We start from the raw sequence: 27,859 nt of genomic DNA on the forward strand, positions 1-27,859 counted from the left end.
ATACACTGCCTCCCCCATGTCAGCCGGGCCGCCTGATGGAGGGGAAAGGAACTGGTTGGAATAACGTGTTCCTTCCACGCGCTACGTCCTACCGGGGAAACTCCCCCCTGTCAGGTGATAAGAAGCTGCCTGCTCACTCCTCATGCATTGAAGGAAGCATGAGGCTGGGGCTCTTCCCAGGCTTGCAGAGGGAGAGTAGCGCCCAGGATTACAGTTTAGGCAATTGGCACTGGGTGAAAGAAATAGGTTACAAAAATTGTGGGTTAAAAAAAAAGGTTCCAAACAGAGATTCCAGACTAATATCTAGGCAGTGATATTAGTCTGGCCATGCCAGGGTTCCTCCCTCCCTCCCTCCGCTCTCCTGATCTTTTAGCATCCTCTGCCATTCCCTCCTGTTCACTGCCTCCCTCCTACTATGTTTACACTTTAACTCTTTAACTGCAAGAGTTAAAACATTAATTGTCAACCGCTGTCCTTGCTAGCGATTTTGAGCGTTTTTACTAACATTTGAAAATTCCTAGAATATTATTTTTCACAGCGATCCACCTGGCGATCGCCTCAAAAGACGTAGGAGAATCAGAGGGAAAAAAAGTGTGCCGTCGGGATAATCCGTTCCACGGTTATGGGGCGTTGAATGTGGCTTGTTTTTCGCCAAAAACAACAGAAAGCAGATAAAATGATGACTTTTATAAACCCTACAACACTAAATGAAACCTGCTTCATTTTGTTGTGAGCACGTGATTTCTGGGTGTACCCTTCATCATCATCATCATCATCATCATCAGAGTCATTCACAGGCTGCGGAAGAGCGCCCTCTATCGTAAAACCACTGAAACACCACATGACGAGAATCTCGTCATTGTCGGTCTGAGCCGTGGAGAAAAATTACAAGAAATCTGGTCATTGGCGCTCAATGAGTTAACAGACTCTGTTAGTCTTCCCCTTGTTTCCCCCCCCCCCCCCCCCCCCTCTCGTTCTCTCGTCTTCTCTCTGGTTGTATGGCCGCTGCATTGGCTCCTCCCCCTCCTCCCCGCCTCCTCACAGAGCCTGCTGTTCCCTCTGCTGCGTGATGAGCCGACACGCCAGGAAGAAGGCGATGGAGGCGAGCAGCTCCGAGGCGCCGGAGGTCCAGGCCAGCGCCAGGGACCAGCCGAAGTGGATGCCGAGGCCCTCCAGGGCCCGGGGGTCCAGCATGCACATCAGCTCCCACAGGGCCAGGGCGGAGTAGACGATGTAGATGCTGGCCCCCGCCGCCGTTATCAGCGCTGTGAGAGGAGAGGAGAGGAGAGGAGAGGAGAGGGACAGGTTAATGTGACAACATGGAGAGGAGAGGAGAGGAGAGGAGAGGAGAGGAGACACTAGAGGTATCACTGCTGCAATGTAGAAACTCTGTTACAATTAAAAGTCTGGAATAAAACATTTACTGCAAAATTATTGGGATCAAAATGTACTTAAAGTACCAAAAGTAGAAAGTATTCATTATGCAGAATGTCCCGTCTCACAAGTTTTAAAATGCATAGAATATATTACAATCTTTTGAAATGAATGGACATCTAACAACAAGCTAATAGAAACTCCTTTCTGAACCATTAACGTGCGTCAGAGAAACCACTTTTTTTGTCGAAGGTATAATGCCTTTAGTCAGTTCAGTGCTTTGTATGCCAAATGCCAGGAGGGCACGGAAGTATACCACCACTTTTCCCTCCACATTCTACGTGTTTTATACTTTCATTAAAATATTTAGCTTACATTTTATGATGGAGGTCAATGGGGCTCAGATTGTGTGGAGTCATGTGTCATAGACGAGAGTCACAGGTCGTACACATGAAGTCTGATGTCCACATTAGAGCCATCATCATGCTGAGACCCACATCACTTCCTAGTTATCTAGATTAGTTCACAAATCATAAATCAGATATTCTTGTGTCAGTGCTGTTCTGGAAGCCGTGGCTCAGCTGCTTGCTTTATAATCCAGGCCTTAATACTTATCCTCGTCTCTCACTCTTCACTGTCACGACTCTCCTTTGTTGTTTCCTCCCCATCGTTCTCCCTCCTCGCTCCCTTTAATCCCTCTCCTCCTCCTGCCTCTCCTCTGTACAGGTTCATCATGTTATTATTATTATTTTTTTTAGTAGACATCAGAGGGTTTCTATGAAGGATATATACTACTAAAACCCTGCAGGCCTCAAGACTCTGTAAGAGTGTTTTTGTTTTCCCCACTGAGGCTGTCAGAGCCTCTGAACAAGGACACGGACAAAACAAAAACAAAAACAAGTAAAAAGTGTGCTCTACGGATGCAGATATTTTGGTATTAAGGTCCTTGTTTCTTTTAAAGATGGGTCTGTTTTCAATGTGTCACAATTAAGCACTATGATGTGCAGAGAACAGAACCGTATATCTTGCTTCCTTCTGTTCTTAGTGTGTGTATTGTAGAAATGACAATAAACAGATTCTGATTCTGATCTCCACCAGGCTGGGTTGCCTACCCAGGGCTGCACCAGGAATGGGTGTGTGGTTGTCATGGTAACATGTTGTCATGGTTACATAGGTACCTACCTGGAGATCCAGGTGCCCGTGATCATTGTACCGTCACTTCCTTCAGTAAATGTTTGCACTGCAAAACCTGTCGTGTCTGTGACTCCTTGAATGTATCCCTTTACCTAAACTAGCGTGGTGGCAGTGGTGGGATCTCGCCAGTTTAGGTAAAGGGATACAATGTTGTTCTTGTTGTGGCAGATGATGACGTGGCCCAGTCTGTAATCACTGCCAACTCAGAAAATAAGATTTTTTTTTTATCAAATCTGAAAGCAAAGCTGTTTGTGAAATCAGAAATTGCCATGCAGACTTCACTAGGTGAGAGTCGAGGCATTCCCAAACAGCTAAAACACATCTGGAAGGTTTTGGTGCAGAGTTCCATTTTTGGACAAAACAAAACAAATTAATTAATTAAAATAATGTTTGGGGTCATGGCCTTATGCTTGGGAAACAGTGCTCTTTAGGAATGTGTGTGTGTGTGTGTGTGTGTGTGTGTGTGTGTGTGTGTGTGTGTGTGTGTGTGTGTGTGTGTGTGTGTGCGCGCGTGCGTGTGTGCGTGCGTGCGTGCGTGCGTGCGTGCGTGTGTGTCTGTTTTCAGTTTTCTGTCTTTCAGGGCCCAGTGGTGATTGAGGGGGGAGTAACATTGGTCTAGGGGGGAGTGGCTTTGGTGAGGGGTGGAGTCACAGCACCTGGACCAGGTTGGCCATCAGTCAGCTGGTGGTATATAAATCAGGAAGAAGCTTCAGTCTAGCTGTTTGCATGATCCTAGCGATAATCCTGAATCAGACTGCTGCATGTGTAGGCTGTGGTTAATACAGTATCTCTGTGGTTAAAGGCAGGGGTGTGCTGCCATTTCTCATGTTCCCCTTGTTTCTGCTGTTGTTGAGGTGGTCAGGGAGCCTAGAGATGGACTTTTGTTTGAATTGGTGTAGATTTGTTGCTCTCTCTCTCTCTCAGGCAGGTTGGTTTGATTTGGCCGTGGCCACCCTGACCTGTTATGATTCACTTTTGTTTCATTAATTTAGACAATGGTCATGAATCACATTTTATTTATGCGTTTGTGTCCTTCAGGGTGTATTGTTTTACTCTCCATTCTTTTCCCTAGATAACTAATTAGGGGTCGTAACACCTGTTAAAGCAGAATGTTAATGGAGATGAAACTGCACTTTTCAACAGAGATTAATGATGTACTGAGAGGAAAGCCTTAAGGCCCAAACATCTTGTGTAGACACTGTCCATGGCCCACCATCCTCATGGACTCTGTGAGGAAAACTCTACCAAGCTCACCAGTTACCAGTGGTGTAAAGTAACTAAGTACATGTAATTAGTTACTGTACTTAAGTACAATTTTGAGGTATTTTTACTTTCTTCAGTATTTAACAATTTCCAATACTTTTACTTCTACTCCACTACATATACAAAATATTGTACTTTTACTCCTACAATTATATGAAAACTTTAATTACTAGTAACTTTGTACATTTTGATTATAGTGAGCTTGTAGATCGGCTATTTTCAAAAGATTCTGTAAACATTTTGAACTGGGACATTCTGCACAATGAGTACTTTTACTTTTGGTACTTTAAGTACATTTTGATACCAATACTTTTGTACTTTTACTCAAGTAGATTTTTATTACTGGACTTTTACTTCTTGAAACTACTTTACTACTGAAAACAAAAAGGCAATCCCCACTCCCCCCCCCCCCCCCCCCCCCCCCCCCAAAATAAATAAATAAATAAACTAATAAAGCTAAACTATAATATCCTTAGTGTGTGAATAGTCAATAGTGTTTAGCATCGATCCAGACGATCCTTACTTCCCAGCAGTAGAAAAACTGTGTGTGTGTGTGTGTGTGTGTGTGTGTGTGTGTGTGTGGGGTGAACAGTGCTTACCTCCTAACAGTAGCAGAACTCCAGTCATCATTAACAGCAGGTAGCTCCGGGCCAGCAGAGCCATGAAGCCCAGCATTCCTCCAGCCACCATGATGATGACACTGAGAGGCAGCAGCACACTGAAGGCCCCCTGCATGTCTGTGACACACACACACACACACACACACACACACACACACACACACACACACACACACACACACACACACACACACACACACACACACTGTTATTTGTTAAGTTATATTATATTGGTTATTCAGAGCATTCACCATTAGGTTGAAAGCCAGAGTTGAACTTGGTCCACTATGTTGTACACTGTACTAGTGTAACACCAATGACCTGGCCTTAAAGGTCAGTTTAGGCTCTGCTTTGTTGAACGATGTTCAGAGTTTTGAGCATTCGTTCATCCTGTGACTTTTTTAGGAACTCTAAGAAGTGTTTGCCATTGACTTAAAGGAGAATTCCGGTCATTTTAAGTGTTATGTTTGATGTGTGTCAAATCACTTACCAACGTAGAAATGAAAATCGCGTTACTCGACAGATCCCCCTATCGACCCCCACCGTTGGCATAATAGGAGTCGCCAGGATAGCAGCAATTCGCCTATTTTAACAAATGCAAAGTCTGTTTTTTTGCTTCTAGTACTCATTGTTGAGTCCCATGATAATGTAACAGGCGCTAAAACTCCCGACAAGCTAACGGCTAATAACAGAACGAGCTAATGCTGGTTGCTGGTTTCTCTCCCGACCTGGCAACCTGGGGCTGCCATGCAGAGAGATAAGCAGCCCCAGCGTTAGCTCGTTCTGTTATTAGCCGTTAGCTTGTCGGGAGTTTTAGCGCCTGTTACGTTATCATGGGACTCCACAATGAGTACTAGGAGAAAAAAACAGACTTTACATTTGTTAAAATAGGCGAATTGCTGCTATTCTGGCGACTCCTATTATGCCAACGGTGGGGGTCGATAGGGGGATCTGTCGAGTAACGCGATTTTCATTTCTACGTTGGTAAGTGATTTGACACACATCAAACATAACACTTAAAATGACCGGAATTCTCCTTTAAAGGAGTTGTTCACCCAAAATAATATTTTGATTTTCTATTAATTGCACACCCCATGCACCCCTTTTTTAATATAAATATATACATGAATACATCTCATAATGTCTCATAAAAAAAAATATTAAACCAAAAACCCAGAAAATGTTCAGGTTTACGGGCAGGGGAGCGCATGAACGCATGCACTGCGTGCATCCGTGCGCACACGCTCCTGCCTGTAGGCCCAGCCTATACCAGCGTTCTGGCTACGCCACTGCAACACACAGGAGCAGCTCGGACTATAAGCCTTTTTCTTAGCAGTTAAGGGGCTGAATACAAATACAGATGTTTGGATGCATCTTCCTCAGAGCCATCAGAAGACGGAGCAGCATCGAAACGTCAGTCCGTGTTTTATTTAGCACCTTAATCTGTGCATCTGTGTCACTTTTTGATTTGAGCTAAAAAGCATTATTTTACACTTTGGCTATTGAAAAATAGCAGATCTACAAGCTCGTAGCGCTTGTAGATCTGTTATTTTTTGAAAAATCATGAAAAGGTGTGCAAATCTTTGAATATATATTTTTAAAGCTAACATTTGTAACTCAAATCTTTGCATCTGGGGAGTCCCTGGAACAACGTATGCAGGTGCAGGTCTTAAATACTCTTATTAGGGTCGGGAAGGATTGGTTGTGGAGCCTCTGATTTGACTACAAAAAAGACGGTCCAGGTTCACTTAGGTTTTGTGCTGTGGGAGTGGATGAGTGTCTGTCTGAACATCCTCATCTCTGCTAGCTCATCACAGACGGATGAGAGGTTTCAGGTGAAGCGATCTGTTTTCAGCTCACCTACACCAGCCAAAAAAACTACTTTTCACTTCAACCACAGGCTCTGTCCGCAGATAAGCATGACGGTTCACTTTTCATGGCACACAAGCTCTCACATTTCTTCTGTGTTATTATTATATGTTTACTATTTTATGTTACTGTACAATTGATGGCCCCCTTAGGGACAAGGACGCAAAGGTGTCTGTAAACCAAATTATTGTCTTTGTTTCTGTTGATGATTCTGTTATTGTTTTCTGTTTTATATATAAGTAAAAAGGGTTTAGGCACTATTAAGCTATAAGGCTTCAGCATACACCTTTTCAGTCTAGCTGTTTTGTGCTGTTTGTGTTGTATGAAGTGTCATATTCTTACATGGCCAATGACCAAAATAAACTATTACTTCTTTTAACAAAACATGATGTGCATTAAGGACCTGCTATTACTGCTCATATGTAAATGTATACTTACATCACACTACTTTATAACACACATTGTACCAACACCAGTGAACACTGGACACCTCTGTCAGAAACTGCAAGGTTCATTACCCCTCCGCTCCACAAGGAGGCACCACAATGGGGTTCAGTGGTACCTGTGGTGGTACTGACATCACTTCCTCCCACTATAAAAGCAGGACTGGATTCTCATTCTCCCCTTGTCCTTTTTTCCCAAACACATGCAGCCGGCCTGTGTGTGTGCCGTGTGCTGCTGATGTACTGATGTTTGCCATGCGTCTGTTAAACCTGCTATAATGTAAGTTCCAGTGTTTTACTTCTAGTGATGTGGATTATAGTTAAGAATTGATGAACTTGAGTTATATGGATATCTAGATGTGTTTAATATTATGTAGTAAATACTTGCAATTATCATTTTGATGATATACAATACCTTAATGTATAATATGATTTAAAGGCCATATATTTATGTTGATTTTATCTGGCATGATATTATAATTTGTTTCTTTGTGTCTTTGTTTAGAACCATGGCATCATCATGAAACCCAATGTCAACACTATACATCATTATGCGGCTAAATAAACTGGATATTTAATTGCAACCTTTGTTTCCTGGTGGTTTGTGGCTCCAGTTTGAACTTTAAATCCTAACAACCTCAGTGATGTACTGTGGGTCCCTCAACTAAAGAAGAGGTGTCACTGTGCAGATGTTTATAAACCACCTGACTCGTGTGACATCTTACAAATAGCCTAGCATGTGCACAGCACGCAAAACTGTCATTTATCTAAATTACAGGAATGGACAAATCAATAATGTACAACTGTAGTGTACTCTATCATTTACTGTATGAGACACACTGTCACTGAACATGTCATGGGGAAGAATAGATTGCATGTGGAAAATGACAAATTGTTGTTATGTTTTTTTTCTTCTAAATTTGCCATGGTGACAAACTGTTCTCGAGCCGCCTGTAAGAAATGGCAAAACCATAGATATCTCTTTGCTGAAAATAGCTGATCTACAAGCTCAGTGTTTCAACGTGACTCGTCGTTGTGAGCTGGCAGAACGTCTATTTACGATGAATGTTCGCCTATTATGCCACGTCATGCCCAGAAATGCTAGGTTTAATGTGGTTAAACTAATCCACTTTAGCCACCTCTGCTCTGTGTGCCTCTTCTCTGTCTCTCTCTCCCGTTGACTCTGATCCCTCTTCTCTCCAGTGCATAATGCACCTCTGTCTCTTCAACCTGTTCCATCCTCTCACTAAACTACATTTATCACAATTTCATCAGCAATCATCACAGTCCATGGAGACTCTTTCCTGATCTTGTGGGTTAACCCAGTGGTTCTCAACCTGGGGGTCGCGACCCCCAGGGGGGTCGCCAAATAATTTGGGGGGGTCGCCAGATTTTTTGGTGAATTTGAAAAAAAAAAAAAAAAAAAAAAGTTGTTTTTTTTTTTTTTTTTTTACAAAATATTTTTTTATGTTATCATTAATTCATGTTTTATCAGTTAATTTACTCAATTGACCCACTTTTTGCAAAAATGTTTTGAAAATAAACAATTATCAAATAACCTATTATAATTAAATAACCTTCGCACGCGCGAACGGGACCGCACGCGTGCACGCGGGGGGTCGCGGGAAATAATATCATTATTTTGGGGGTCGCGGCCTGAAAAGGTTGAGAACCCCTGGGTTAACCTGTCTGTCCATCACCATTGCAAACAAGAAGGGTCTTAGAGCCGATCCTTAACGTGAAAAGGTAGAGCACTTCACCCATGTCCCATGTTCAACCTTTATCTTGGTATAATTGGTCCTCAGTTATGCTCATTATAAGATTAAGCCTGTCTGTCTATTTGCTCTGCATGTCAGAGCTGGGGCTGTGGACAGTTCAGAAACCTAGAAAATAGTACCTTAATATTATAATGAGCATCGTTGAGTAGCAATTATATGAAGAAAAGGTTAGAAAATGGGTGAATTAAGTGGCAGTGCCAGAAAGAGGTATTGCATGCTCAGAATGTTGGTGACCTTCTATTCGTGTTGATTACACCTGCATAATGTAGATATTATTAGTCCTTATGGGAAGCAATTATCTCTGAGTCAGGTGTGAGCAGTGCTGGAAACTAACAAAGTACATTTACTTAAGTACCATTTTGAGGTATTTGTACTACTACTTGTATTTCCAATTTCCAATACTTTTACTTCTACTCCACTACATCTCAGAGGCAAATATTGTACTTTTACTCCACTATTATTTGAAAACTTTAGTTACTTTGCAGATATAAATTATGATATTACCGTATGAAACATACATTAACCACTTTAGCCCTATTTTGTACGTAGAATGTTTGAAAATAGCCGATCTACAAGCTTACAAGCGTGAGCTTGTAGATCTGCTATTTTCAAACAAAAAAACAATTTTGAATTCCGGACTTTTACTTGTAACAGAGTACTTCTAAATTACAGTATTGATACTTTTACTTAAGTAAAACATTTGAGTACTTTTTCCACCACTGGGTGTGAGCTTTTCACATCTGGATTGTGAGCAGAACAGACGCTGCCAGCAGATAATGGTTTGGCTAAACTAAGCCTCATTTACAGCTGTGAACGCTTAGTCATAATGAACCAATGTGTCATGTTCCTCCTGATGTGCTTTATTATGGGAATTGTCTTGGCTGAATGAACCCAGTGCATATCAGCATATGATATTAGTGTCCCTCTCACCTGAGGCCTGGTGTTCACCCATGTGTGATGTGTTTCTGTCACGTAGGAGTCTCAAACAAGGTTGTTTCTTACACTGAATACACATTTGTTTTGTGAAATTACATATGTACACGTGTGATTTCTCTTTTTTTGGCTGTGTACGATAGTTTTCTTTCAAATACGATCATTCTAAGCCTCCGGTACGATGATTCAACATTTCCCTTCTGGCAGCTGTTTATTTCCTGGCCAGCGCTGGTCTCAGATGTGGCAGTGTCTTATTTGCTTGTGTGGGTATAATAGTTAGTTCTGTGTTTTGGATGTTGCACAAACTTAAAACACAGCTTAGCCAGGAGATGGCTTAAAGCAACATTTTACACTCATATAATACCGTAATTGTTTTGCCTTTTTTACTTATGTTTGTATTGTATTGTCTATGTTTCGTATTGATAGTTATAGATCACCATTTTTAACAACCTGCTCAGGCACTACAGATGAAAATGGTCTCTTTGCTAACTCATTTACATTGATGTGAGAACTGACACGTTGATGAATATTGTCCCTGGTAAATAAATAAATACATGAATTCATTCATTCATTAATCTGCCCTTGATCAAATTGTAACGTTTAGATTGGAACGTGACATTAAGAAACAGCAAAGAGGAAGAAATCAATATGCAACCAAGAGATTATCTATTTTTGCCAAAGATCCACCACAGAGAGAAAGAGCTTTGCCCTCAAGCTATCAGAGCTCCCAGCTGTCTTTAACCTGTCATAACCTTCAAGGACCCCAGGGGGTCCCCGGGTCCCGGACCCTACTTTGAGAACCACTGAGCTAGACGACACAAGGTTCGACATTACTTTAATAAATGTATGAACTCATACTTACCAAGGCTGGGCACGTACGCTCACGCACTAGTCTGGGATCAATAAAAAGCATCATTTATCTATTATTATTATCATCATTATAACCATTATGAGGGACTAAAGCAGAAGTGCTGCAGTGGGTTGCAGACACAGTGCTAACCTCTTATCTCCTAAACTGTTACTTTTCAGGGAATGTAAAAAAAAGAGAGAGAGAAAAATAGAGCCACTGGATCCAGTGTAGCTGAATTATGGAGATGCAAGGTTTCTGCCCGACTTGAATTCTCTCTCTCTCGCTCTCGCTCTCTCTCGCTCTCTCTCGCGCTCTCTCTTGCGCTCTCTCTCTCTCTCTCTCTCTCTCTCACACCCCTCACTGATCCATCTCTGCTTTGTGTCATGCTGTCTATCTGATCTTTCTCCTTTCCATCCTTCAGTCTCCATCCTCTACTTAAAACATCAGTAACGCATCACTCATTCTTCACCTTCCTTTTCATGTGTTTCTTTGAAATCTCTCCTCAGTGTCTCTGATTCTCTTCTGATCCTCTGGACGCTTTTGTCATCATCAGCCATCGTTGCCCACTAAGGTCATGCTCTCCAGGCTGTGGACTCTTTCACACTCTTTCACCATCTACCTCAACTCTATTATCCCCCCCCCCCCTCTCTCTCTCTCTCTCTCTCTTTCTCTCTTTAATTCATATCCACTCCCTGAAGGACAGACTAAATGATTTGTCTCATTGTAGAAAGTGTTGAAACATTTACTGCTAATCGTGTGTGTGTGTGTGTGTGTGTGTGTGTGTGTGTGTGTGTGTGTGTGTGTGTGTGTGTGTGTGTGTGTGTGTGTGTGTGTGTGTGTGGGGGGGGGGGGGGGGGGGGGGTCTTATACTGTAGGTGCAGGGAAATATTTCATACATCTGATTAAAACAAATATATATATTTATTCTCATTTCTGTATTTTATCCCTTCTATTGTGAAGATCGGCTCTTTTCTAATGCTCCATGTGTAATAGGTTTAATGTGGTGAGACTGATTTCAATGTAATACTAATTCATTTAGCTGGGGACCCCCTGCTAAACAAACCAAAGCAAAGCCTGCACTTTTAAGTGGTTCTGGATCAGAGTGTGTGCTAAATGCCTTCATACATACTGTAGTGTAGAACGCTCTCTTCTCTCTCTAATGGTGAAACATAAATCGTTTTTCTTTTTCACTCAAAGGTCTTTAGTATTTATTGAGTAATAAATGGATCAACCCCTGGTGGCCCGCAGCACTTAATCAACACTATCAGTGCTGGCTGTGAAAAGATGACACACACACACACGCCTTTTTTTCTTCCTGTTTTACCCGCTTTGAATTGATCGTCTTCCTCCTCCACGTCTACTCTGCTCTCTCACTGAGAACAGAGTAGATTAGATAGTCCTGTTGTCCACTTGTCCTTGATGGATTAACCCATTAAGACCTGAGGCCCGTTCTGCCCAAATGTATATGTATATATAGCATGTAGGCTAGCTGTCCTGTTACTGAGCAAAGTCCAGAAAACTAGACACAAACAATCTATTCTATAGTCTACAAAACTTGAGTTTCGCCCGTACGGCACTGTGCTATATTATTTATGTGTGTGTTTAAGGAACGGCTGGGTCCATTTTTCACCCATTCTACACCAGCAGTTACACACAAAACTAACTTTTTTCTCACTACTGCCCAAAGGTCGCCATTAAGGGTACTTTTTGCTAACGTTCGGTGAAAGCACGTCGGGTTGAGTTCAGTCCGCAGGAGGACGGATGTTAAATTTGACGGACAAAACGCCATAACGATATGTCACGATGTCACTTTTGTTTGGCGTTTGACCATCCGTCCGTCCGTCCGTCCGTCCTTCTGCAAAATGTCTTCTAAATCCCAACAGTTTCTGAAAAACGTATGTTTCTATATCAGTGGTTCTCAAACTTTTCCATGTCAAGGACCCCCAAACTTATATGTATTTGGCCGCAGACCCCATCTCAAAATATTTTGTTCCAGGGACCCCCAGAAGCAAAGATTTGAGTTAAAAATGTTCGCTTTAAAACAATATATATTAAAAGATTTGCACACATTTTCACAATGTTTCAAAAATAGCCAAAGTGTAAAATAATGCTTTTTAGCTCAAATGAAAAAGTGACACAGATGCGTTCCAGGTCTTAATGGGTTTATAAGCCTTGTCCAAACTAATTTAATTCCTTCCACCTTATACGCTCGACCCATCGCGAGGCAGTGTCTGCTCCTCTACCACCGACAGTGGTGTAATGGTGTTTTTTTTTTGTTGGGTGGTATGGTGCACGTGCATGCACAGTACCGCGCCGTACCTGCACGTGTGCATGAAAAAATACTGGCCGCTCATGCTATCTGCAGCCCCCATGCTGGGAGTCCTCACCCCGCAGGTGAACCTGATTCATTCTAATCAGTGTCCATTCTTTGTGGCTGACGAGCTCCTGGAGTTTAGGCTGGAAGCCCTTCAAAATGCAGCTCAAATTTGGTTCAAATTACAGGTTGAGAACCACTGCCACCTACGGACACTACACTATATAAATGGGACACTTCCGTTGCCCGCAGCGCACAACGCTGATGAAGGCTTGACGTCGAAACTTGCACATTGCTGTCTGCCCTGCACTATACCATGCCAACTTGATATATAAATAAAAGTGTCTTAAAGGGACAGTTCTGTGAGTGCTGGTATTCTCTTACAGAGATTTATTGTAAGGGAGTGTAACCTAATCATGTTGGATTGAACTGATTAACTGTAACGCAATGTTTCTAATCCAATAATCAATTCAGTTATGTATCCTGTAAAAAAAAAAAAGAATATGCCCTATTTACAAATGTGAACGCTTCATTGTTGCATCTTTGTTCCACATACATCTTTTTTTAATGTAAAAATATCTCTTTGGGTTCAAATAACTGATAAGCATTTATACCATCCTTATGTTCCCATAAAGGGTCAAAGTAATACATTATAACTGTTTGTTTCCATCATCATGTGGTTTAAATTAATTGCACAGATGTTATTATTTTATTTAAAACATAATCAACAGGTTAATTGAGTGAACGTAATTGTTAAATGCATCCCTAATTAAGACCATTCAATTAGATTCTGCCCCACACTGCTAAATGAATTAAACTGTAATTCAACAGATTACGCTGATGTCTTTATAAGTTGTAATCGTTTTATTACTGTCATTAAGCTGGGAGTACAATTCTCCGTTATACTGAAGACCAGTGGTTCCCAAACCCAGGGGGGTTCCCAAATTATAATAACACTAAAATGAATAAGACTTTTTAATCTGGTGACTGGCAAAAGACTGGCAGCTAATTAGAGTTAAGCCCGGGTGTGTTTAATCAGTTTGGGCTTTAGGCAGGCAGCTCAGTATGTTTGGAGCCTTTGAGGAGTGAAGAGCTACTTTTATGCTTGACATATTATTACTTGTTTTGATCGTGTTTTGGAATTTATCACTGAAGAGACTTTACTGTTTTACTTGCAACATGGGACTGCGTTGAACAGTAGGCCTACTTTCTGTAACCAAGGTTATAATAAACACCCTCGAAGATGAGAATAAGCCACTCTGCATTCTTACCCATGCACCACAGTGGCCACCACTTCCCAACCAGCTAAATCAATTATCCTACACTGCAGTTACAATAAGTGTTAAATAGCTCTATATGCTGATAGTACTCATTGCTATAGAGTGTTTGTTCAGTAACAGGATCGGGTCTCATGTCTCTCCAGCTCATTAAACAGAAAATGCATTTTCAGGTCAGGATACCAATTTTATCCAATCAGGATGCTTGGAATGTTACTTAATAAACCTCAAAGCAAGAAGCTGAGGGGGAAAAAGCTGGTCAAATATGTGTGTTAACTCACATACCTTTACATTTGTGCCCCATAAAATCAACAATCAATCGATTTAAGTACAACTTATAAGTAAACCCTATACTTACTGACTAGAGTCCCCCAGTGACTATTTTAATTAACCTTTATTTAACCAATAAAAAACACATTGATACAACGTCTCTTCAAGTGTGAACTGGCCAAGAGGCAGAATAAATGTATACGTCTTTGCCAAACATACATTACAAAACAAATAGGACGTCCATGATACACAGCAAATACCTAAAATATCTCCAAAAGTGATCCAATTCAAGCGTAAAAAAGCTAATAATCCTACAAAATGTAGAACATGTACAAACATGTAGATCTACAAAGAGGCTAAACAGCCAAGCAGTGTTGGTGAGTCCACTATTAGCGTATGTGTGAATCACATTCTATCAGACCTTATCTTATTGTGTGTGTGCATCACATTCTATCAGAGCCTTATCTTATTGTGTGTGCATCACATTCTATCAGAGCCTTATCTTATTGTATGTGTGCATCACATTCTATCAGAGCCTTATCTTATTGTATGTGTGCATCACATTCTATCAGAGCCTTATCTTATCTTATTGTATGTGTGCATCACATTGTATCAGAGCCTTATCTTATCTTAATGTATGTGTGCATCACATTCTATCAGAGCCTTATCTTATTGTGTGTGTGCATCACATTCTATCAGAGCCTTATCTTATTGTATGTGTGCATCACATTCTATCAGAGCCTTATCTTATTGTATGTGTGCATCACATTCTATCAGAGCCTTATCTTATTGTATGTGTGCATCACATTCTATCAGAGCCTTATCTTATTGTATGTGTGCATCACATTCTATCAGAGCCTTATCTTATTGTATGTGTGCATCACATTCTATCAGAGCCTTATCTTATTGTATGTGTGCATCACATTCTATCAGACCTTATCTTATTGTATGTGTGCATCACATTCTATCAGAGCCTTATCTTATTGTATGTGTGCATCACATTCTATCAGAGCCTTATCTTATTGTATGTGTGCATCACATTCTATCAGAGCCGGTCACACATATATTATTGTATGTGTGCGTCATGTGTGAATACTGGCCAGTGTCAGTACAATTGATCTTTCATTTCCCAACTGGCAGGAGGAGCTCAGCTGTTGAACAGCCAAGTGCTCTGTGAAGTCTGGAACCCAGCCACAGCACCACCTGGCCTCAGAGCGCCAGATAAACAGCTCAGAGGTCTGTGGCGGCTTCACTTGGCTACCAGTGGTACACATTTACTTGAGTATGTACGTAGGTACATTTACTTGAGTATCTCTACTTTACTTTTGGATATTTGTGACTTTCACTCCACTACATTTCAAAAGTCAAATATTGTACTTTTGACTCCACTACATTTCTATGAGAGGGAAAACTAGCCTACATTATGAATTAACCACCTGAGCCCTATTTAAGATAGTGAAAATAGCAGATCTAGATGTGTCTAGATGTGTAGGCTACTTGTGTGAATAATTTATTATTCACACAAGTCTTCTTATTATCTCTGAGAGTATTGAGGAGTGCATTCCACAGGGTTGGGGCAGCCAAAGCTAAAACCCTTAATGCCCCAGAGGTACAGTACGGTACTTGGTCCATGGAGACCTTTCTGCTGTGCGTTAATCAGTTTGTTGATCAAGGGTCGTCAACCGTTGAAGCTCCAACTGTTCTCATGGCTGTGGAACAAATTGAACGTAATGAATAGGAAACGTGTTGATTTAATGCTCAACGTTTGTCACGCTGTCAACCGCAAACAAATACCAACCAACAGGACAAGAGTAATTACATAGTTTTATATTATTAGTCATTAGTCAAGAGAGCTTTCAACACATCCATCATAGAGGAATTAGTTACAGAAGCACCCTGAGGTGATTACTAATTAATCTTTTCCAACCGGAAAGAAACACACTGGAAAGCATTGGTGGAATAGAAGATATGTTGCATTGAAACACCCAGTGGTGGAATCTATCTATTTATCTATGAAATCTGTGACAAAGTTTGTATATTTTGCAATTGTATGTAGCTTCATCTCTCTCTCCCTCTCTCTCTCTCTCTCAGCTTTTTTTTTTTTTTTTTTTTTTTTTTGGGTCATGTTTGCAAGTTTGGAATTGTAACAGCTGAAATCAATAATATATCAGTATTCCGATATTAACCTGGGGGCCGCATGTGGTCCCCGGGCCGCCAGTTGCCCATCTATGTCTTAACGTCTACTCAGGGCTTTTGTGTTTGACCCCAGACAGTTTTAAACTTGCCTGATTCAGTATTTAGATATTTGATATTCATTTTATCAGACACACACGCCCCCTTCCTATAGACGAATCCACAGACGCGCTACCTGTAGCTGCCTGTAGGCGGCCATTGCTGCGGTGTCGCGTCCGCGTAACGTTGACACCGCAGCAATGGCTGCGCGCAAGGCAGTGCTCTGTGGATTCGTGTATACAAACCCATTGAAACTTCAAACGCAATTACTTTTTTCATGAGTCTGCTGTGGTCTGCTGTTTTCGGTAACTGTCCCCCCAGAATAGGGTCGGTAGTGTAAGTGGTCACAAGGAACAAAGTGATTCATGTGTTTAATTGTGGAGGAGAAGGTTCAATAAATACCAATTTGTCTGGATCAATATCTTTTTCAGGACTTCAGCCTCTGGCTCAGACGGCTTCAGATCAGTCTTTCACCTTTTCTAAGGAGCTCAATTATTGGACCTTTTGCATAGATTCTCGGGCACTTCTGTTAAAAGCTTTGATAGAGCACTGAGAATTCATGTGTAATGACGTGTAATTATTAATAAATAGATAAAATAATGTGTGCACCTAATAAAGCCACATAAGTAAGCTTTAAGACATGTCTTATGAGATAAAAAATATGATTAAGATTAAGATCAAATGCCTTAAATTCACATCCCCAAATGCATCATTTACAGCAGCACTATGTAACTGTCCTCTTCTACCCCGGATTTGAACCCGGTTTCTGCTCAAGTGCTGACATTTTTACCATTGAGCTAATAGAGCCTGCCTGCTTGCTCAGGAGATAAATGGATGAATCTTTACCATCAGGCCAAAATTGATGTCAGATCCTGTGTCTAGGTGAGACATGACCTTTGACACGATCTAAATGTCTCAATAGAAGAGCAGGGAGACCAAATACAACCACCCCATTTATATATAAGTTATATTGTATTAACATACTCTACCATACAGATTGTATAAGTTATATTGTATTAACATACTCTACCATACAGATTGGACAAAATTACATTTCATTAATTGGGGGGAAAAGTTACATAGTGAGGCTTTAAAGGTAGGGTAAGTGATATTCTTTGGTTAAAACAAAGGTTAAAGCACTATTCTGTAATCATTGCTATAGGGTGTTTGTTCAGTCACAGAAGTCTCCATGTCTCTACAGCTCTTTAATAAACAGAAAATACATTTTCAGATGGGGTGCCAATCACCAGCCAATCAGGAGAGAGTACCCATTAATCAGCTTCTATTGTGTATAGTGTTCCAGTTCCAGTTTATCTGCGCATTTCTTCATGTCATCACTACCAGTTTCACTTGTTTAATCTGTATACTGAGTTCTCTATCCTGATTGGATTAAATTGGTATCCCGACCTGAAAATCTATTTTCTGTTTAAATAAAGAGCTGGAGAGACATGGAGACTTCTGTTACTGAACAAACACTCTATAGCAATGAGTACTAACACAATATAGAGCTATTTAACACTTATTTTAACCAAAGAAATCACTTATCCTACCTTTAAAGTCTTGTATTCAGAGTGTTTGGCCTGTGTTGTTGACTGAGCTGATGGTGTCCTGCAGGCATGCAGCCTAAAAGTGGTCAGAAAATAGTTTTTATCTGAACATGTGAATTAGATTGAATCTCTTCACACCAGTTGAGGTCAGACCACGGCCAGGCAGGCCATAGGGACCCCCTGTTTCACACTCTGACTCCCCCCCCCTCTTCTCTTTACACTCTTACCATCTGGAAAGACATTTCAGAGCACCCCCCCCCCCCCACCCAGGTGCCCTCAAGTGAGTGCATTGGATTTGCCTCTCTCTCCGTAATCTGTCCGTCTCGCCCTCTCTCTCTCTCCCTCTCTCTCTCTCTCTCTCTCTTTCTCTCTCTTTCTCTCTTTTTCTCTTTCTCTCTCTCTCTCTCTCTCTCTCTCTCTCTCTGACTTTTCAATTTCAAGAAAATGTAATTTGTACTTTGGAATACATACATTTCACTTTGAGTTGAATATTATTTGACCAGGAGTGTTTATAGTTTCAAGTACTACTGTGGTTGAGTACTTTGTCCACCAACTGGTTTCAGGGGTGCACATAACTGGTGCGCAAGTGCGCATGCGTCGTCAAAATGCATGCTGTGCGGCACATCAGACGAAGGGAGGCGCTCTCGCGTTCCAACAGCCCTGACCGCTGGGACAGGAATTTACACACATTCACGGTGACGGGGTGGAGGCGGAGGGGGAGGGGACGCATGCTGCACATGTGTAACGTCTTGTCTGCAAGACGTGTCGTGGCAAAAAGTATTTCTTTCTTTATTTGGTGCGCACCAAGTAACATATCCAGGTGCTCCCCTGAGAGCTAGACCAAAACAACTATGTGCACCCCTGATTATTATACCACAACCAGACAGACTGGCCACTGGGAGCTCACAGATGAGGCTGGTTATACCATGGCCAGGCATCAGCCTTTTCTGCACCACTGAGAGTAGAGTGGCCATTCCCAGCCAGAGGCCTCAGAAACACTGTGAATAAGTTGAACTAAATACCAGGAGCTTCATTTCCACTGTCTCGTTATTGCTTCATTTTGTAGTCTTCTGTTTTATGCTGCAGCCAACGTGCATCAGATCAGCTGCTCTCATGTTTTATTCACTGTCTGCTCCCAGTAAACCCATTTGGAAATCACACACAACACCCTGCACTCCACCACACACACGCGCACGCGCACGCACACGCACACGCACACGCACACACACACGCACAATTTGCAACGTGTTGTGAGCCCTGAATTGGTGTACCCTGCCTTAATTATCATCAATCTTCAAATTAATGGGACAAAAAATTACAAAAATCAAATGTCATGCTGTGTGAAACAAGACTTGAAACTAGCGATTGAGAAGATTAATCTTCATAGGTCAAGTCAAGTTCCCAATGACTGGAATGGAATGAAAGCAATTATTGCCCCCTGCTGGGCCTTTAATGACAACTACATTGTTTCCATTACTTCTGCATTGGCTTCATTCTGTACAGCAGAACCTTTTTGACACTTTGTTTCCACATGGAATGTTCAGCATCTAGCCTACTAGCCTCAGGATATCTTGGTGGTCTTGCCACGTACCAGGCTTAGAGCTGCTATTTGTATGTTTAAGCATCCCAATAAATAAATAAAGACATTTTTCAGTTTGCACATCTGCCATATCCTACACATTAGATTGTGAATCCCTCTTCTCTTCCCCCAGGCCTCCCACAGAGAATTGCAAATGAAGATGTGAGAAGGTGATACAAATAATAATGTATTACCAATTTCACCCAGATTGCTTGGATGCCTGTTCTGCCTTCATAGATGCAATTTTGATTTGATTTGACACACCTATGAGTACACACCAGAGTACATGGCATGAGCCCTGTATAGTCAACAAAGGGGTTAATGGTCACTTAAGTGGAGCAGCTATGAAAACGATTTAGTGCTTCAAAGGAACTAGGATACCTGGGAAACGTTAATGTCTGTGTGAACAACAGCTCACATTATGAGAGATCAAGAAGACCTGTTCTGTCTGTTCTGTTCATTTGGGATTACTGTCCTGTTTTGACTCTGGCGATGTCTGTTGTTGTACGATTACTGACTCTGGCGATGTCTGTTCTTGTACGATTACTGACTCTGGCGATGTCTGTTCTTGTACGATTAATGACTCTGGCACACTGTCATGTATACATATCCAAGTAGCCAACGGTGTCATTTTAACTTTGACAAACCCGGCACTTAACCCATAATGGTTCCCTAGATGCTGTATTAATATATAGAATCCACTGCTCCTAATAGTTAGGATGGTAAATGTTTTACATCATCCACTGCTCCTGGATGGATAAATGGAATGTCATGTAGGCCTATGTGTAAATGTGCTGCATGTGACGAATACCCCAACATACTGACTGGCCATGTCACTCTACTTAATTAGATGGCAATGCATTCATTACTCAATAATAGGCACAAGGGACTACAGATGTAAAATGGCATCCTTGCTGTCCTTAGGAATTAAAACTAATAAATTCATACATACATAATGCAGAGTGTATTCAGCTAGAAAATAAACACTGAATTACTGTATGTTTTTGAAAATGCCGAATGCATCATTTGGAAAAGTAAAACCCACATCACTAGTTGCTTATAGAACAGCATTTACCTGGCAAACAACAGGAGACAAGAGAGAATAAGCTTCTGGTGGAATTAATGTGCAGGAAAGTGCACAGGGTCACATTATGATTTGCTCAGTCTTATCTTTCTAAAGCATCAAATAAATATATAAACAAACAAACAGAGCTGTCTCCCAGAGCTAGAAAAGCAGAGACTCAGGAGACAAATCGGTTCTAATGATCTGCAACGTCGTTAAGTTGCCGTAACATCTGTTGCCGTGACGATTTGCACTGATGTTGGACTCCAACCTTGTGGAGTCATTAAATGATAAACAGAAAATGCATCCGTATCACTGTGAAAAATAAAACCTGATCTCTTTTGTTTCCTGTCTTGTAGTGTGTGTGTGTGTGTGTGTGTGTGTGTGTGTGTGTGTGTGTGTGTGTGTGTGTGTGTGGGTGTGTGTGTGTGTGTGTGTGTGTGTGTGTGTGTGTGTGTGTGTGTGTGTGTGTGTGTGTGTGTGTGTGTGTGTGTGTGTGTGTGTGTGTGTGTGTGTGTGTGTGTGTGTGTGTGTGTGTGTGTGTGTGTGTGTGTGTGTGTGTGTGTGTGTGTGTGTGTGTGTGTGTGTGTGTGTGTGTGAATTAACAACACCATACTTCAGTGGTTCTCAATCAGTGGTCCCGGGGGGGGGTCCCCAGCTAAATGAGTTAACATAGCGTCACAATCATTTTAACCACTTAGCTTTGGCCGCATCAAAAATAGCCAAAGAAATAAAAAAATGACACAGATTATTTCCCGGTCTAAATGGGTTAAAAGACATTATAGCAACATAAAGAAGCCAAAATCCCACCAGGTGAATTGGGGCAATACTGTGTCTGAACATTTTTATGTTAGTAATGGGGTCAGGCAAGGTGGGATTTGATCTCCTTTTTTGTTTAATCTGTACATGGATGACCTGTCTATGAAACTGTCTGTGTCATCGGTGATACTGTGGTCAACCACCTTATGTACGTGGATGATTGATCTTTTCCCCGTACAGTGCAGGCTTACAATAGCTTCTGCAAAAGGGGTGAAATTGTGCAAAGTAAAGAGGATAAAAAGGCTGTTACAGTAACAGAGATATGAGGTTTCCACCCGACAGAGACGATATCCACTTTGATTGAATACAGCTGTAAAACAAACATCAGAATACCAGACCACCTCATGTCAAACATACTGACATTGAGACATTATGCCTGCTTTTATCAAACAGGGGTTATTATTGTTATTATGTACTGTACGTCCAGCTGCCATTGTTATGCAGATGTGTTGTTTGTTGGTTAAAGCAAGAAGCATGATTTAATTAGCCTCGTGCTCTATCAATGTTTTCCTTTCAGGCTGTCCTCTCTAATAATTACCATAGAGATGAAAAGTAATTATAACTGAAATGTCTCATCAGCAAAGATCAAATTGTGGCATATTATACTGTAAATGTATCATATTATACTGTAAATGTATCATATTATACTGTAAATGTATCATATTATACTGGAAATGTATCATATTATACTGGAAATGTAGCAGAGTGGCGCAGACCCTCAGCCTGATGACCTGAAATGTCTAATATCTCCCCCGGTCTAAGAGGAATTCCCTTTAGTCTACAGTAGCACAGCGGTTCCCAAACTTTTTGGGCCGTGCACCCCGTTACCTCCCGACCTAGCTGACGCCCACCCCCCCCACCCCCCCCCCGACACACACACACACACACACACACACACACACACACACACACACACACACACACACACACACACACACACACACACACACACACACACGAAAAGGAAATATATGTTTAATATATGCAACATATATGTTGATAATATATGTGACATATTATTCGAAATTGTCCGCCTGCACATATATCTCTACATATATGTACATATATATATATCCATATATGTGGACATATGCAAGCTATATATGAGACATATATTTCCTATATACTGTATGAACCTAGATATGGCATATATGCGGCATATATTCTGCACATACTTGCCATATTTTGGCATATGTTCATATATTTAAAATAACACCATAGCACCACCATTAGCCTTTTCATGTCACACCCACTAGAGGGCGCTTCACACCCCTTAGAGGCGACCCGGGGTCGAATCCTGGGCTGTACATATATAAATGTATACATAGCACGTTTAGTGACTGACGATTAAGTACATGAATACCGAGGCAATAATTCAAACTCACACAATAAGAGCGAACCACGATCTTGCATGTGAACTAAATTGGTCTGTAAATGGTTTCATAATGACACTGTCGTGCAGAAACCTTGTATCTCGATATTTCAACTTTCAATGTGTTTTCATAAATGTTTGTCTACAAGCTAATAATAACGTTAGTCGTGATTTTTGAAAAGAATTATGTGAAATTGAGAGTGGTTAAGTGTGCCTATTGGCTAGCGCCACCATTAGCCTTTTCATATCACGCAACCCCTAGAGGGCGCGTCACACCCCCTAGAGGCGCACCACAGTTTGGGAATCCCTGGTCTAGGGGTTAAGATGTTGGCTCTGCGCGTGGCGGACCCGGGTTCGAATCCTGGGCTGTACATATATAAATGTATACATAGCACGTTTAGTGACTGACGATTAAGTACATGAATACCGAGGCCATAATTCAAACTCACACAATAAGAGCGAAGGTGAGAAACGTGCAACGGAACCCCGCTCCATGTCATCCAACGCTGTTGTCTTCACATGCAGACCACGAGAGAGGATTTGATTTGATCAGATTTTTATTAGGAATTTTAATGCACAACAACTCAAAAAGTTTAAGGACATTAAACCCCCATGGGATACGCACGTAAAAGTGTTATAAAAAAAAACACGCTACTTTCCAAAGTTGTCCTCCTGGTGGAAACAGGAGGGAATTACATAAATGTTACAGCTTCACTCTAATTAATTCTGCTGTGTCCTGAGTATCACACATTAATCACCTTAACGGCAAAACGTCTGTCTGCTCTGCAGCCTCGGTCCAATTAAAGAGTCCCTTATCAGGAATACACAACTCACTGTCAGTCAGGAGGAGTGTGTGTGTGTGTGTGTGTGTGTGTGTGTGTGTGTGTGTGTGTGTGTGTGTGTGTGTGTGTGTGTGTGTGTGTGTGTGTGTGTGTGTGTGTGTGTGTGTGTGTGTGTGTGCGTGCGTGCGTGCGTGCGTGCGTGCGTGCGTGCGTGCGTGCGTGCGTGCGTGCGTGCGTGCGTGTTGGGGCGATTTATTTAAAACAAAACACAATAATACATTATAAAATGCACCCACACACTGTTTTCCACCAGGTGGGTTAGAAAGGCTTGAAGCACACAGACACACTTTAATCACTCCCTCACCCTGTGTGTCATCTCTGTACTCATTACATCTTCACTTTAGTTTAGTTTTACTTTTTGAGAAAGCCCTGGCCTGGCCTGGCCTGGCCTGGCCTGGCCTGGCCTGGCCTGCTCACCCTTTCCTTGAAGCATTAATACTTGTGATATTCTATGTCCATGCTACAACATGAAACTCACTATTTAGACATCTGTACCTACTTTACCACATTGACCGTTCACATTCAGTCAACTGTAAAGGGTATGTGTACAGTAGTTGTGTATGGGCTGTGTGTGTGTAGTTATTTATTTCACTCTAGGCTCCAGAACAGTGTCTGACACATTAAAACCCTATGGTGTATTTAAAGGGTTAGGGTGTTATTTAAAGATCTACAAGCTCGTAGCTTGTGAGCATGTAAATCTGCTATTTTTGAATAGCCCAAAGTATAAAGATAATGGTTATAGCTAAACAAATCTAAAATGCCACAGTACGCATTCCCGGTCTTAATGGGTTAATGTTATAATGAGAGGCTGGACAGACTGAAGTGGAAGTGAATTGACACAAAGAGAGAGCACAAGTTATCATTAGAGTTGACTTTATTAGTCAACTCTAATGAGTACCTTCTATACAACACCACAGTACCTTCTATACAACACCCCAGTACCTTCTATACAACACCCCAGTACCTTCTATACAACACCACAGTACCTTCTATACAACACCACAGTACCTTCTATACAACACCACAGTACCTTCTATACAACACCCCAGTACCTTCTATACAACACCACAGTACCTTCTATACAACACCACAGTACCTTCTATACAACACCACAGTACCTTCTATACAACACCACAGTACCTTCTATACAACACCCCAGTACCTTCTATACAACACCACAGTACCTTCTATACAACACCACAGTACCTTCTATACAACACCACAGTACCTTCTATACAACACCACAGTACCTTCTATACAACACCACAGTACCTTCTATACAACACCCCAGTACCTTCTATACAACACCACAGTACCTTCTATACAACACCCCAGTACCTTCTATACAACACCACAGTACCTTCTATACAACACCACAGTACCTTCTATACAACACCACAGTACCTTCTATACAACACCACAGTACCTTCTATACAACACCACAGTACCTTCTATACAACACCACAGTACCTTCTATACAACACCACAGTACCTTCTATACAACACCACAGTACCTTCTATACAACACCACAGTACCTTCTATACAACACCCCGGTACCTTCTATACACAATAGTTGAGGAAGTGATGATAATGATGCTGATTGTCTGCTTACTGTAGGCAATGGAGGATGCTTACGCATGATGCGTCTCACAGAGTGGGTGTAACAGGGTGGGTGTAACAGGGTGGTAGAGTGGGTGTAGGTGGAGGATGCTTACGTATGATGCGTCTCACAGAGTGGGTGTAGTTCTTTGTACTTCCAAACGGGTTGACCAGAGAATCACAGGGTCTCTCCACTGCCACAGAGAAACACAATGAATGTCAATGTAATGCCCTTTACGAGCACAACTTCACCCATTTTCAAGCTTTCATCTTCATATAATTGGTCCTCACTAATGCTAAATGATAAAAATGGTACCATTATTTTCTACTGGGTCTGTGTCACTGGTAGGTGGGTTTCTGAGCTGTCCACAGCCCTCCTCTGAGACACAGACTGAGTAGGACATAAATGGTAACATAAGGAGCATTAGTGAGGACCACTTATACAAAGACAGGTTGAAAATGGGTGAAGTTGTCCTTTAACTATAAGGGTTGATGAGCAACGCCATATAGATTATTTCAATGTGTCCCACAGTTTTCAGGTTTTTTTAATGTATTATTATTATTACTATTTAATAATATTTGTCAAGTTAGGACTGGGCAATACACCCAAGACACTTGTCAGATATATATGTTTTTTTTATCAAACATAGTTTGGTCACATTAAGTGCACTTTTAATAAATAGAACATATAATCTTATAAATATAAAGAAATATGTATGTCTATTGATTTATACATATGAGAGAGAGAGAGAGAGAGAGAGAGAGAGAGAGAGAGAGAGAGAGAGAGAGAGAGAGAGAGAGAGAGAGAGAGAGAGAGTAACTCACAGTAGCAGACTCTCCACAGTCCAGAGTGGGAGCTGGGAGACCTCAGAGAGGAGTTGTTCACCAATAAGCCGGAGGTGTCGATGATGTACCAGTGGTCTGTGGAGATGGCCACCACTAAACACATGAAACTGAGCACTCCAAACACCCCCGCCAACACAGACACAGACTTCAGGGTCAGTCCAACCATTCTGCTTCTAGATTAAAACCTGAGGATATCCTCCAGCCAGGACCAAAGAGACTGAGAGAGAGAGACACTGAGATAGAGTGAGAGCAAGAGAGAGAGATGAGGGGAAAGTGACTGATATTTGAAGAAGAGGATGGAAACTGAAGGATGGAAAGCAGCGGGAAAGGAGAAAGAGAGTGTGAGATCAGACAGACAGAACAACACAGAGCAGAGATGTGAGAGTGAAGTGAGGAGAAAGAATACGGGAGGCTAGTGTGAGAGAGAGAGAGAGAGAGAGAGAGAGAGAGAGAGAGAGAGAGAGAGAGAGAGAGAGAGAGAGAGAGAGAGAGAGAGAGAGAGAGAGAGAGAGAGAGAGAGAGAGAGAGAGAGAGAGAGAGAGAGAGAGAGAGAGAATTGCTCTTGAATGTGAAGTGACAGAAGAAAAGCTGAGAAAAAGAGGGAGGGAAACGATTATGAGAGAGGCGGTCGGTGTCCAATGGACAGTGAGATCAGAGAGAGAGAGACATCTATTCCACAGCTTATAGGTATGAATGTGTATGTGATTTAATATTAATACCCTATTGCCCCATCATTATGGCACAGTAGAGTAGACTATAATTGCTTTTTCCTTATTGTGTAGTAGTTTATTCCTAAACTACCTCACAGATGGTCAGTATACTGACATGTAACATACAGTATTATGCATATATATATATATGAAAGGTATTTATTGTTAAACATAGCACACCTTTTCTGACTGAGGTCTAAAAGTCCTCTGTGAGCTTGTTCAGGTTTCCAGTCCTCAGCAGTGTTACACATTCTACAAACCTTTCTCTCATCCATACATTCAACAGAACACTGACTGAACTGACCTTTGTACTCCATGTGTACCTTCTGCTGTTCATATCAACACAAGTCTGTTTCATATAAACTCATGTGCTGACATGGTCTCCCCTTGTCACTAACATTGAGGTGTAGTTAAAGTAACAAAAGTAAAAGTACTAAAGATATTTGAAAATAGCAGATCTACAAGCTCACAACGCGTTGCGTTGCGACCCGTTATGAGCTTGTAGATCTGCTAATAGCCTTGGTATAAAATAGGGCTGAAGTGGTTAATGTATGTTTCATAATATCATAATTTACATCTGAAAAGTAACTTAACTAGTAACTAAAGTTTTCAAATAATTGTAGCGGTGTAAAATTACAATATTTGCCTAAATACAAATGTTACTTTTCAGGATTCCAATTCAAAAATAGCTCAAAATGTGACGTGTTTTGAGCTTGTAGATTGGCTATTTTTGATACTTTTGTGTGACATAGAATGGGCAATTATTCATTTTGTCACAATTGTTCAAAAATTAAAAAAAAACAGTCCATTCAATAATGTGTGTATTTAGCTCTCTTGATGTCTTAGGCTACTGCTTAAAAGGGTCCTTTTGGTTTCATTTTACGCTTTAATGTCTTGAGTAAAGAAGTTGCCTATAAATAAACCTCATCATTCACATCACCCGTACGCTTAAAACATGATTTCTGTGAACACAACCCGCTGAACCTGGCTTCATGTACAATGTATTCCTAGTGGCCACTTTGTTTTGGTGCCCAGATGTCCTGGTGCCCACTCTGTTTTGCTGC

At 41.3% G+C, this 27,859-nt stretch overlaps 1 protein-coding gene across 1 annotated transcript; it reads right to left on the bottom strand.

The window, feature by feature from the left end:
• Nucleotides 1-1,038: 1,038 nt before the first annotated feature.
• Nucleotides 1,039-26,251, bottom strand: tmem114 (transmembrane protein 114; the record flags this gene model as incomplete). The annotated part of the gene is made up of 4 exons (XM_084070850.1): nucleotides 1,039-1,265; nucleotides 4,431-4,568; nucleotides 25,356-25,433; nucleotides 26,065-26,251. The coding sequence occupies 4 exons, from the start codon at nucleotides 26,249-26,251 to the stop codon at nucleotides 1,039-1,041; spliced, it is 630 nt and encodes a 209-aa protein (XP_083926976.1).
• Nucleotides 26,252-27,859: the final 1,608 nt, after the last annotated feature.

The sequence above is a fragment of the Gymnoscopelus microlampas genome, assembly GCF_963454915.1.
Source record: "Gymnoscopelus microlampas genome assembly, chromosome: 11".
Taxonomy (NCBI): Eukaryota; Metazoa; Chordata; class Actinopteri; order Myctophiformes; family Myctophidae; genus Gymnoscopelus; species Gymnoscopelus microlampas.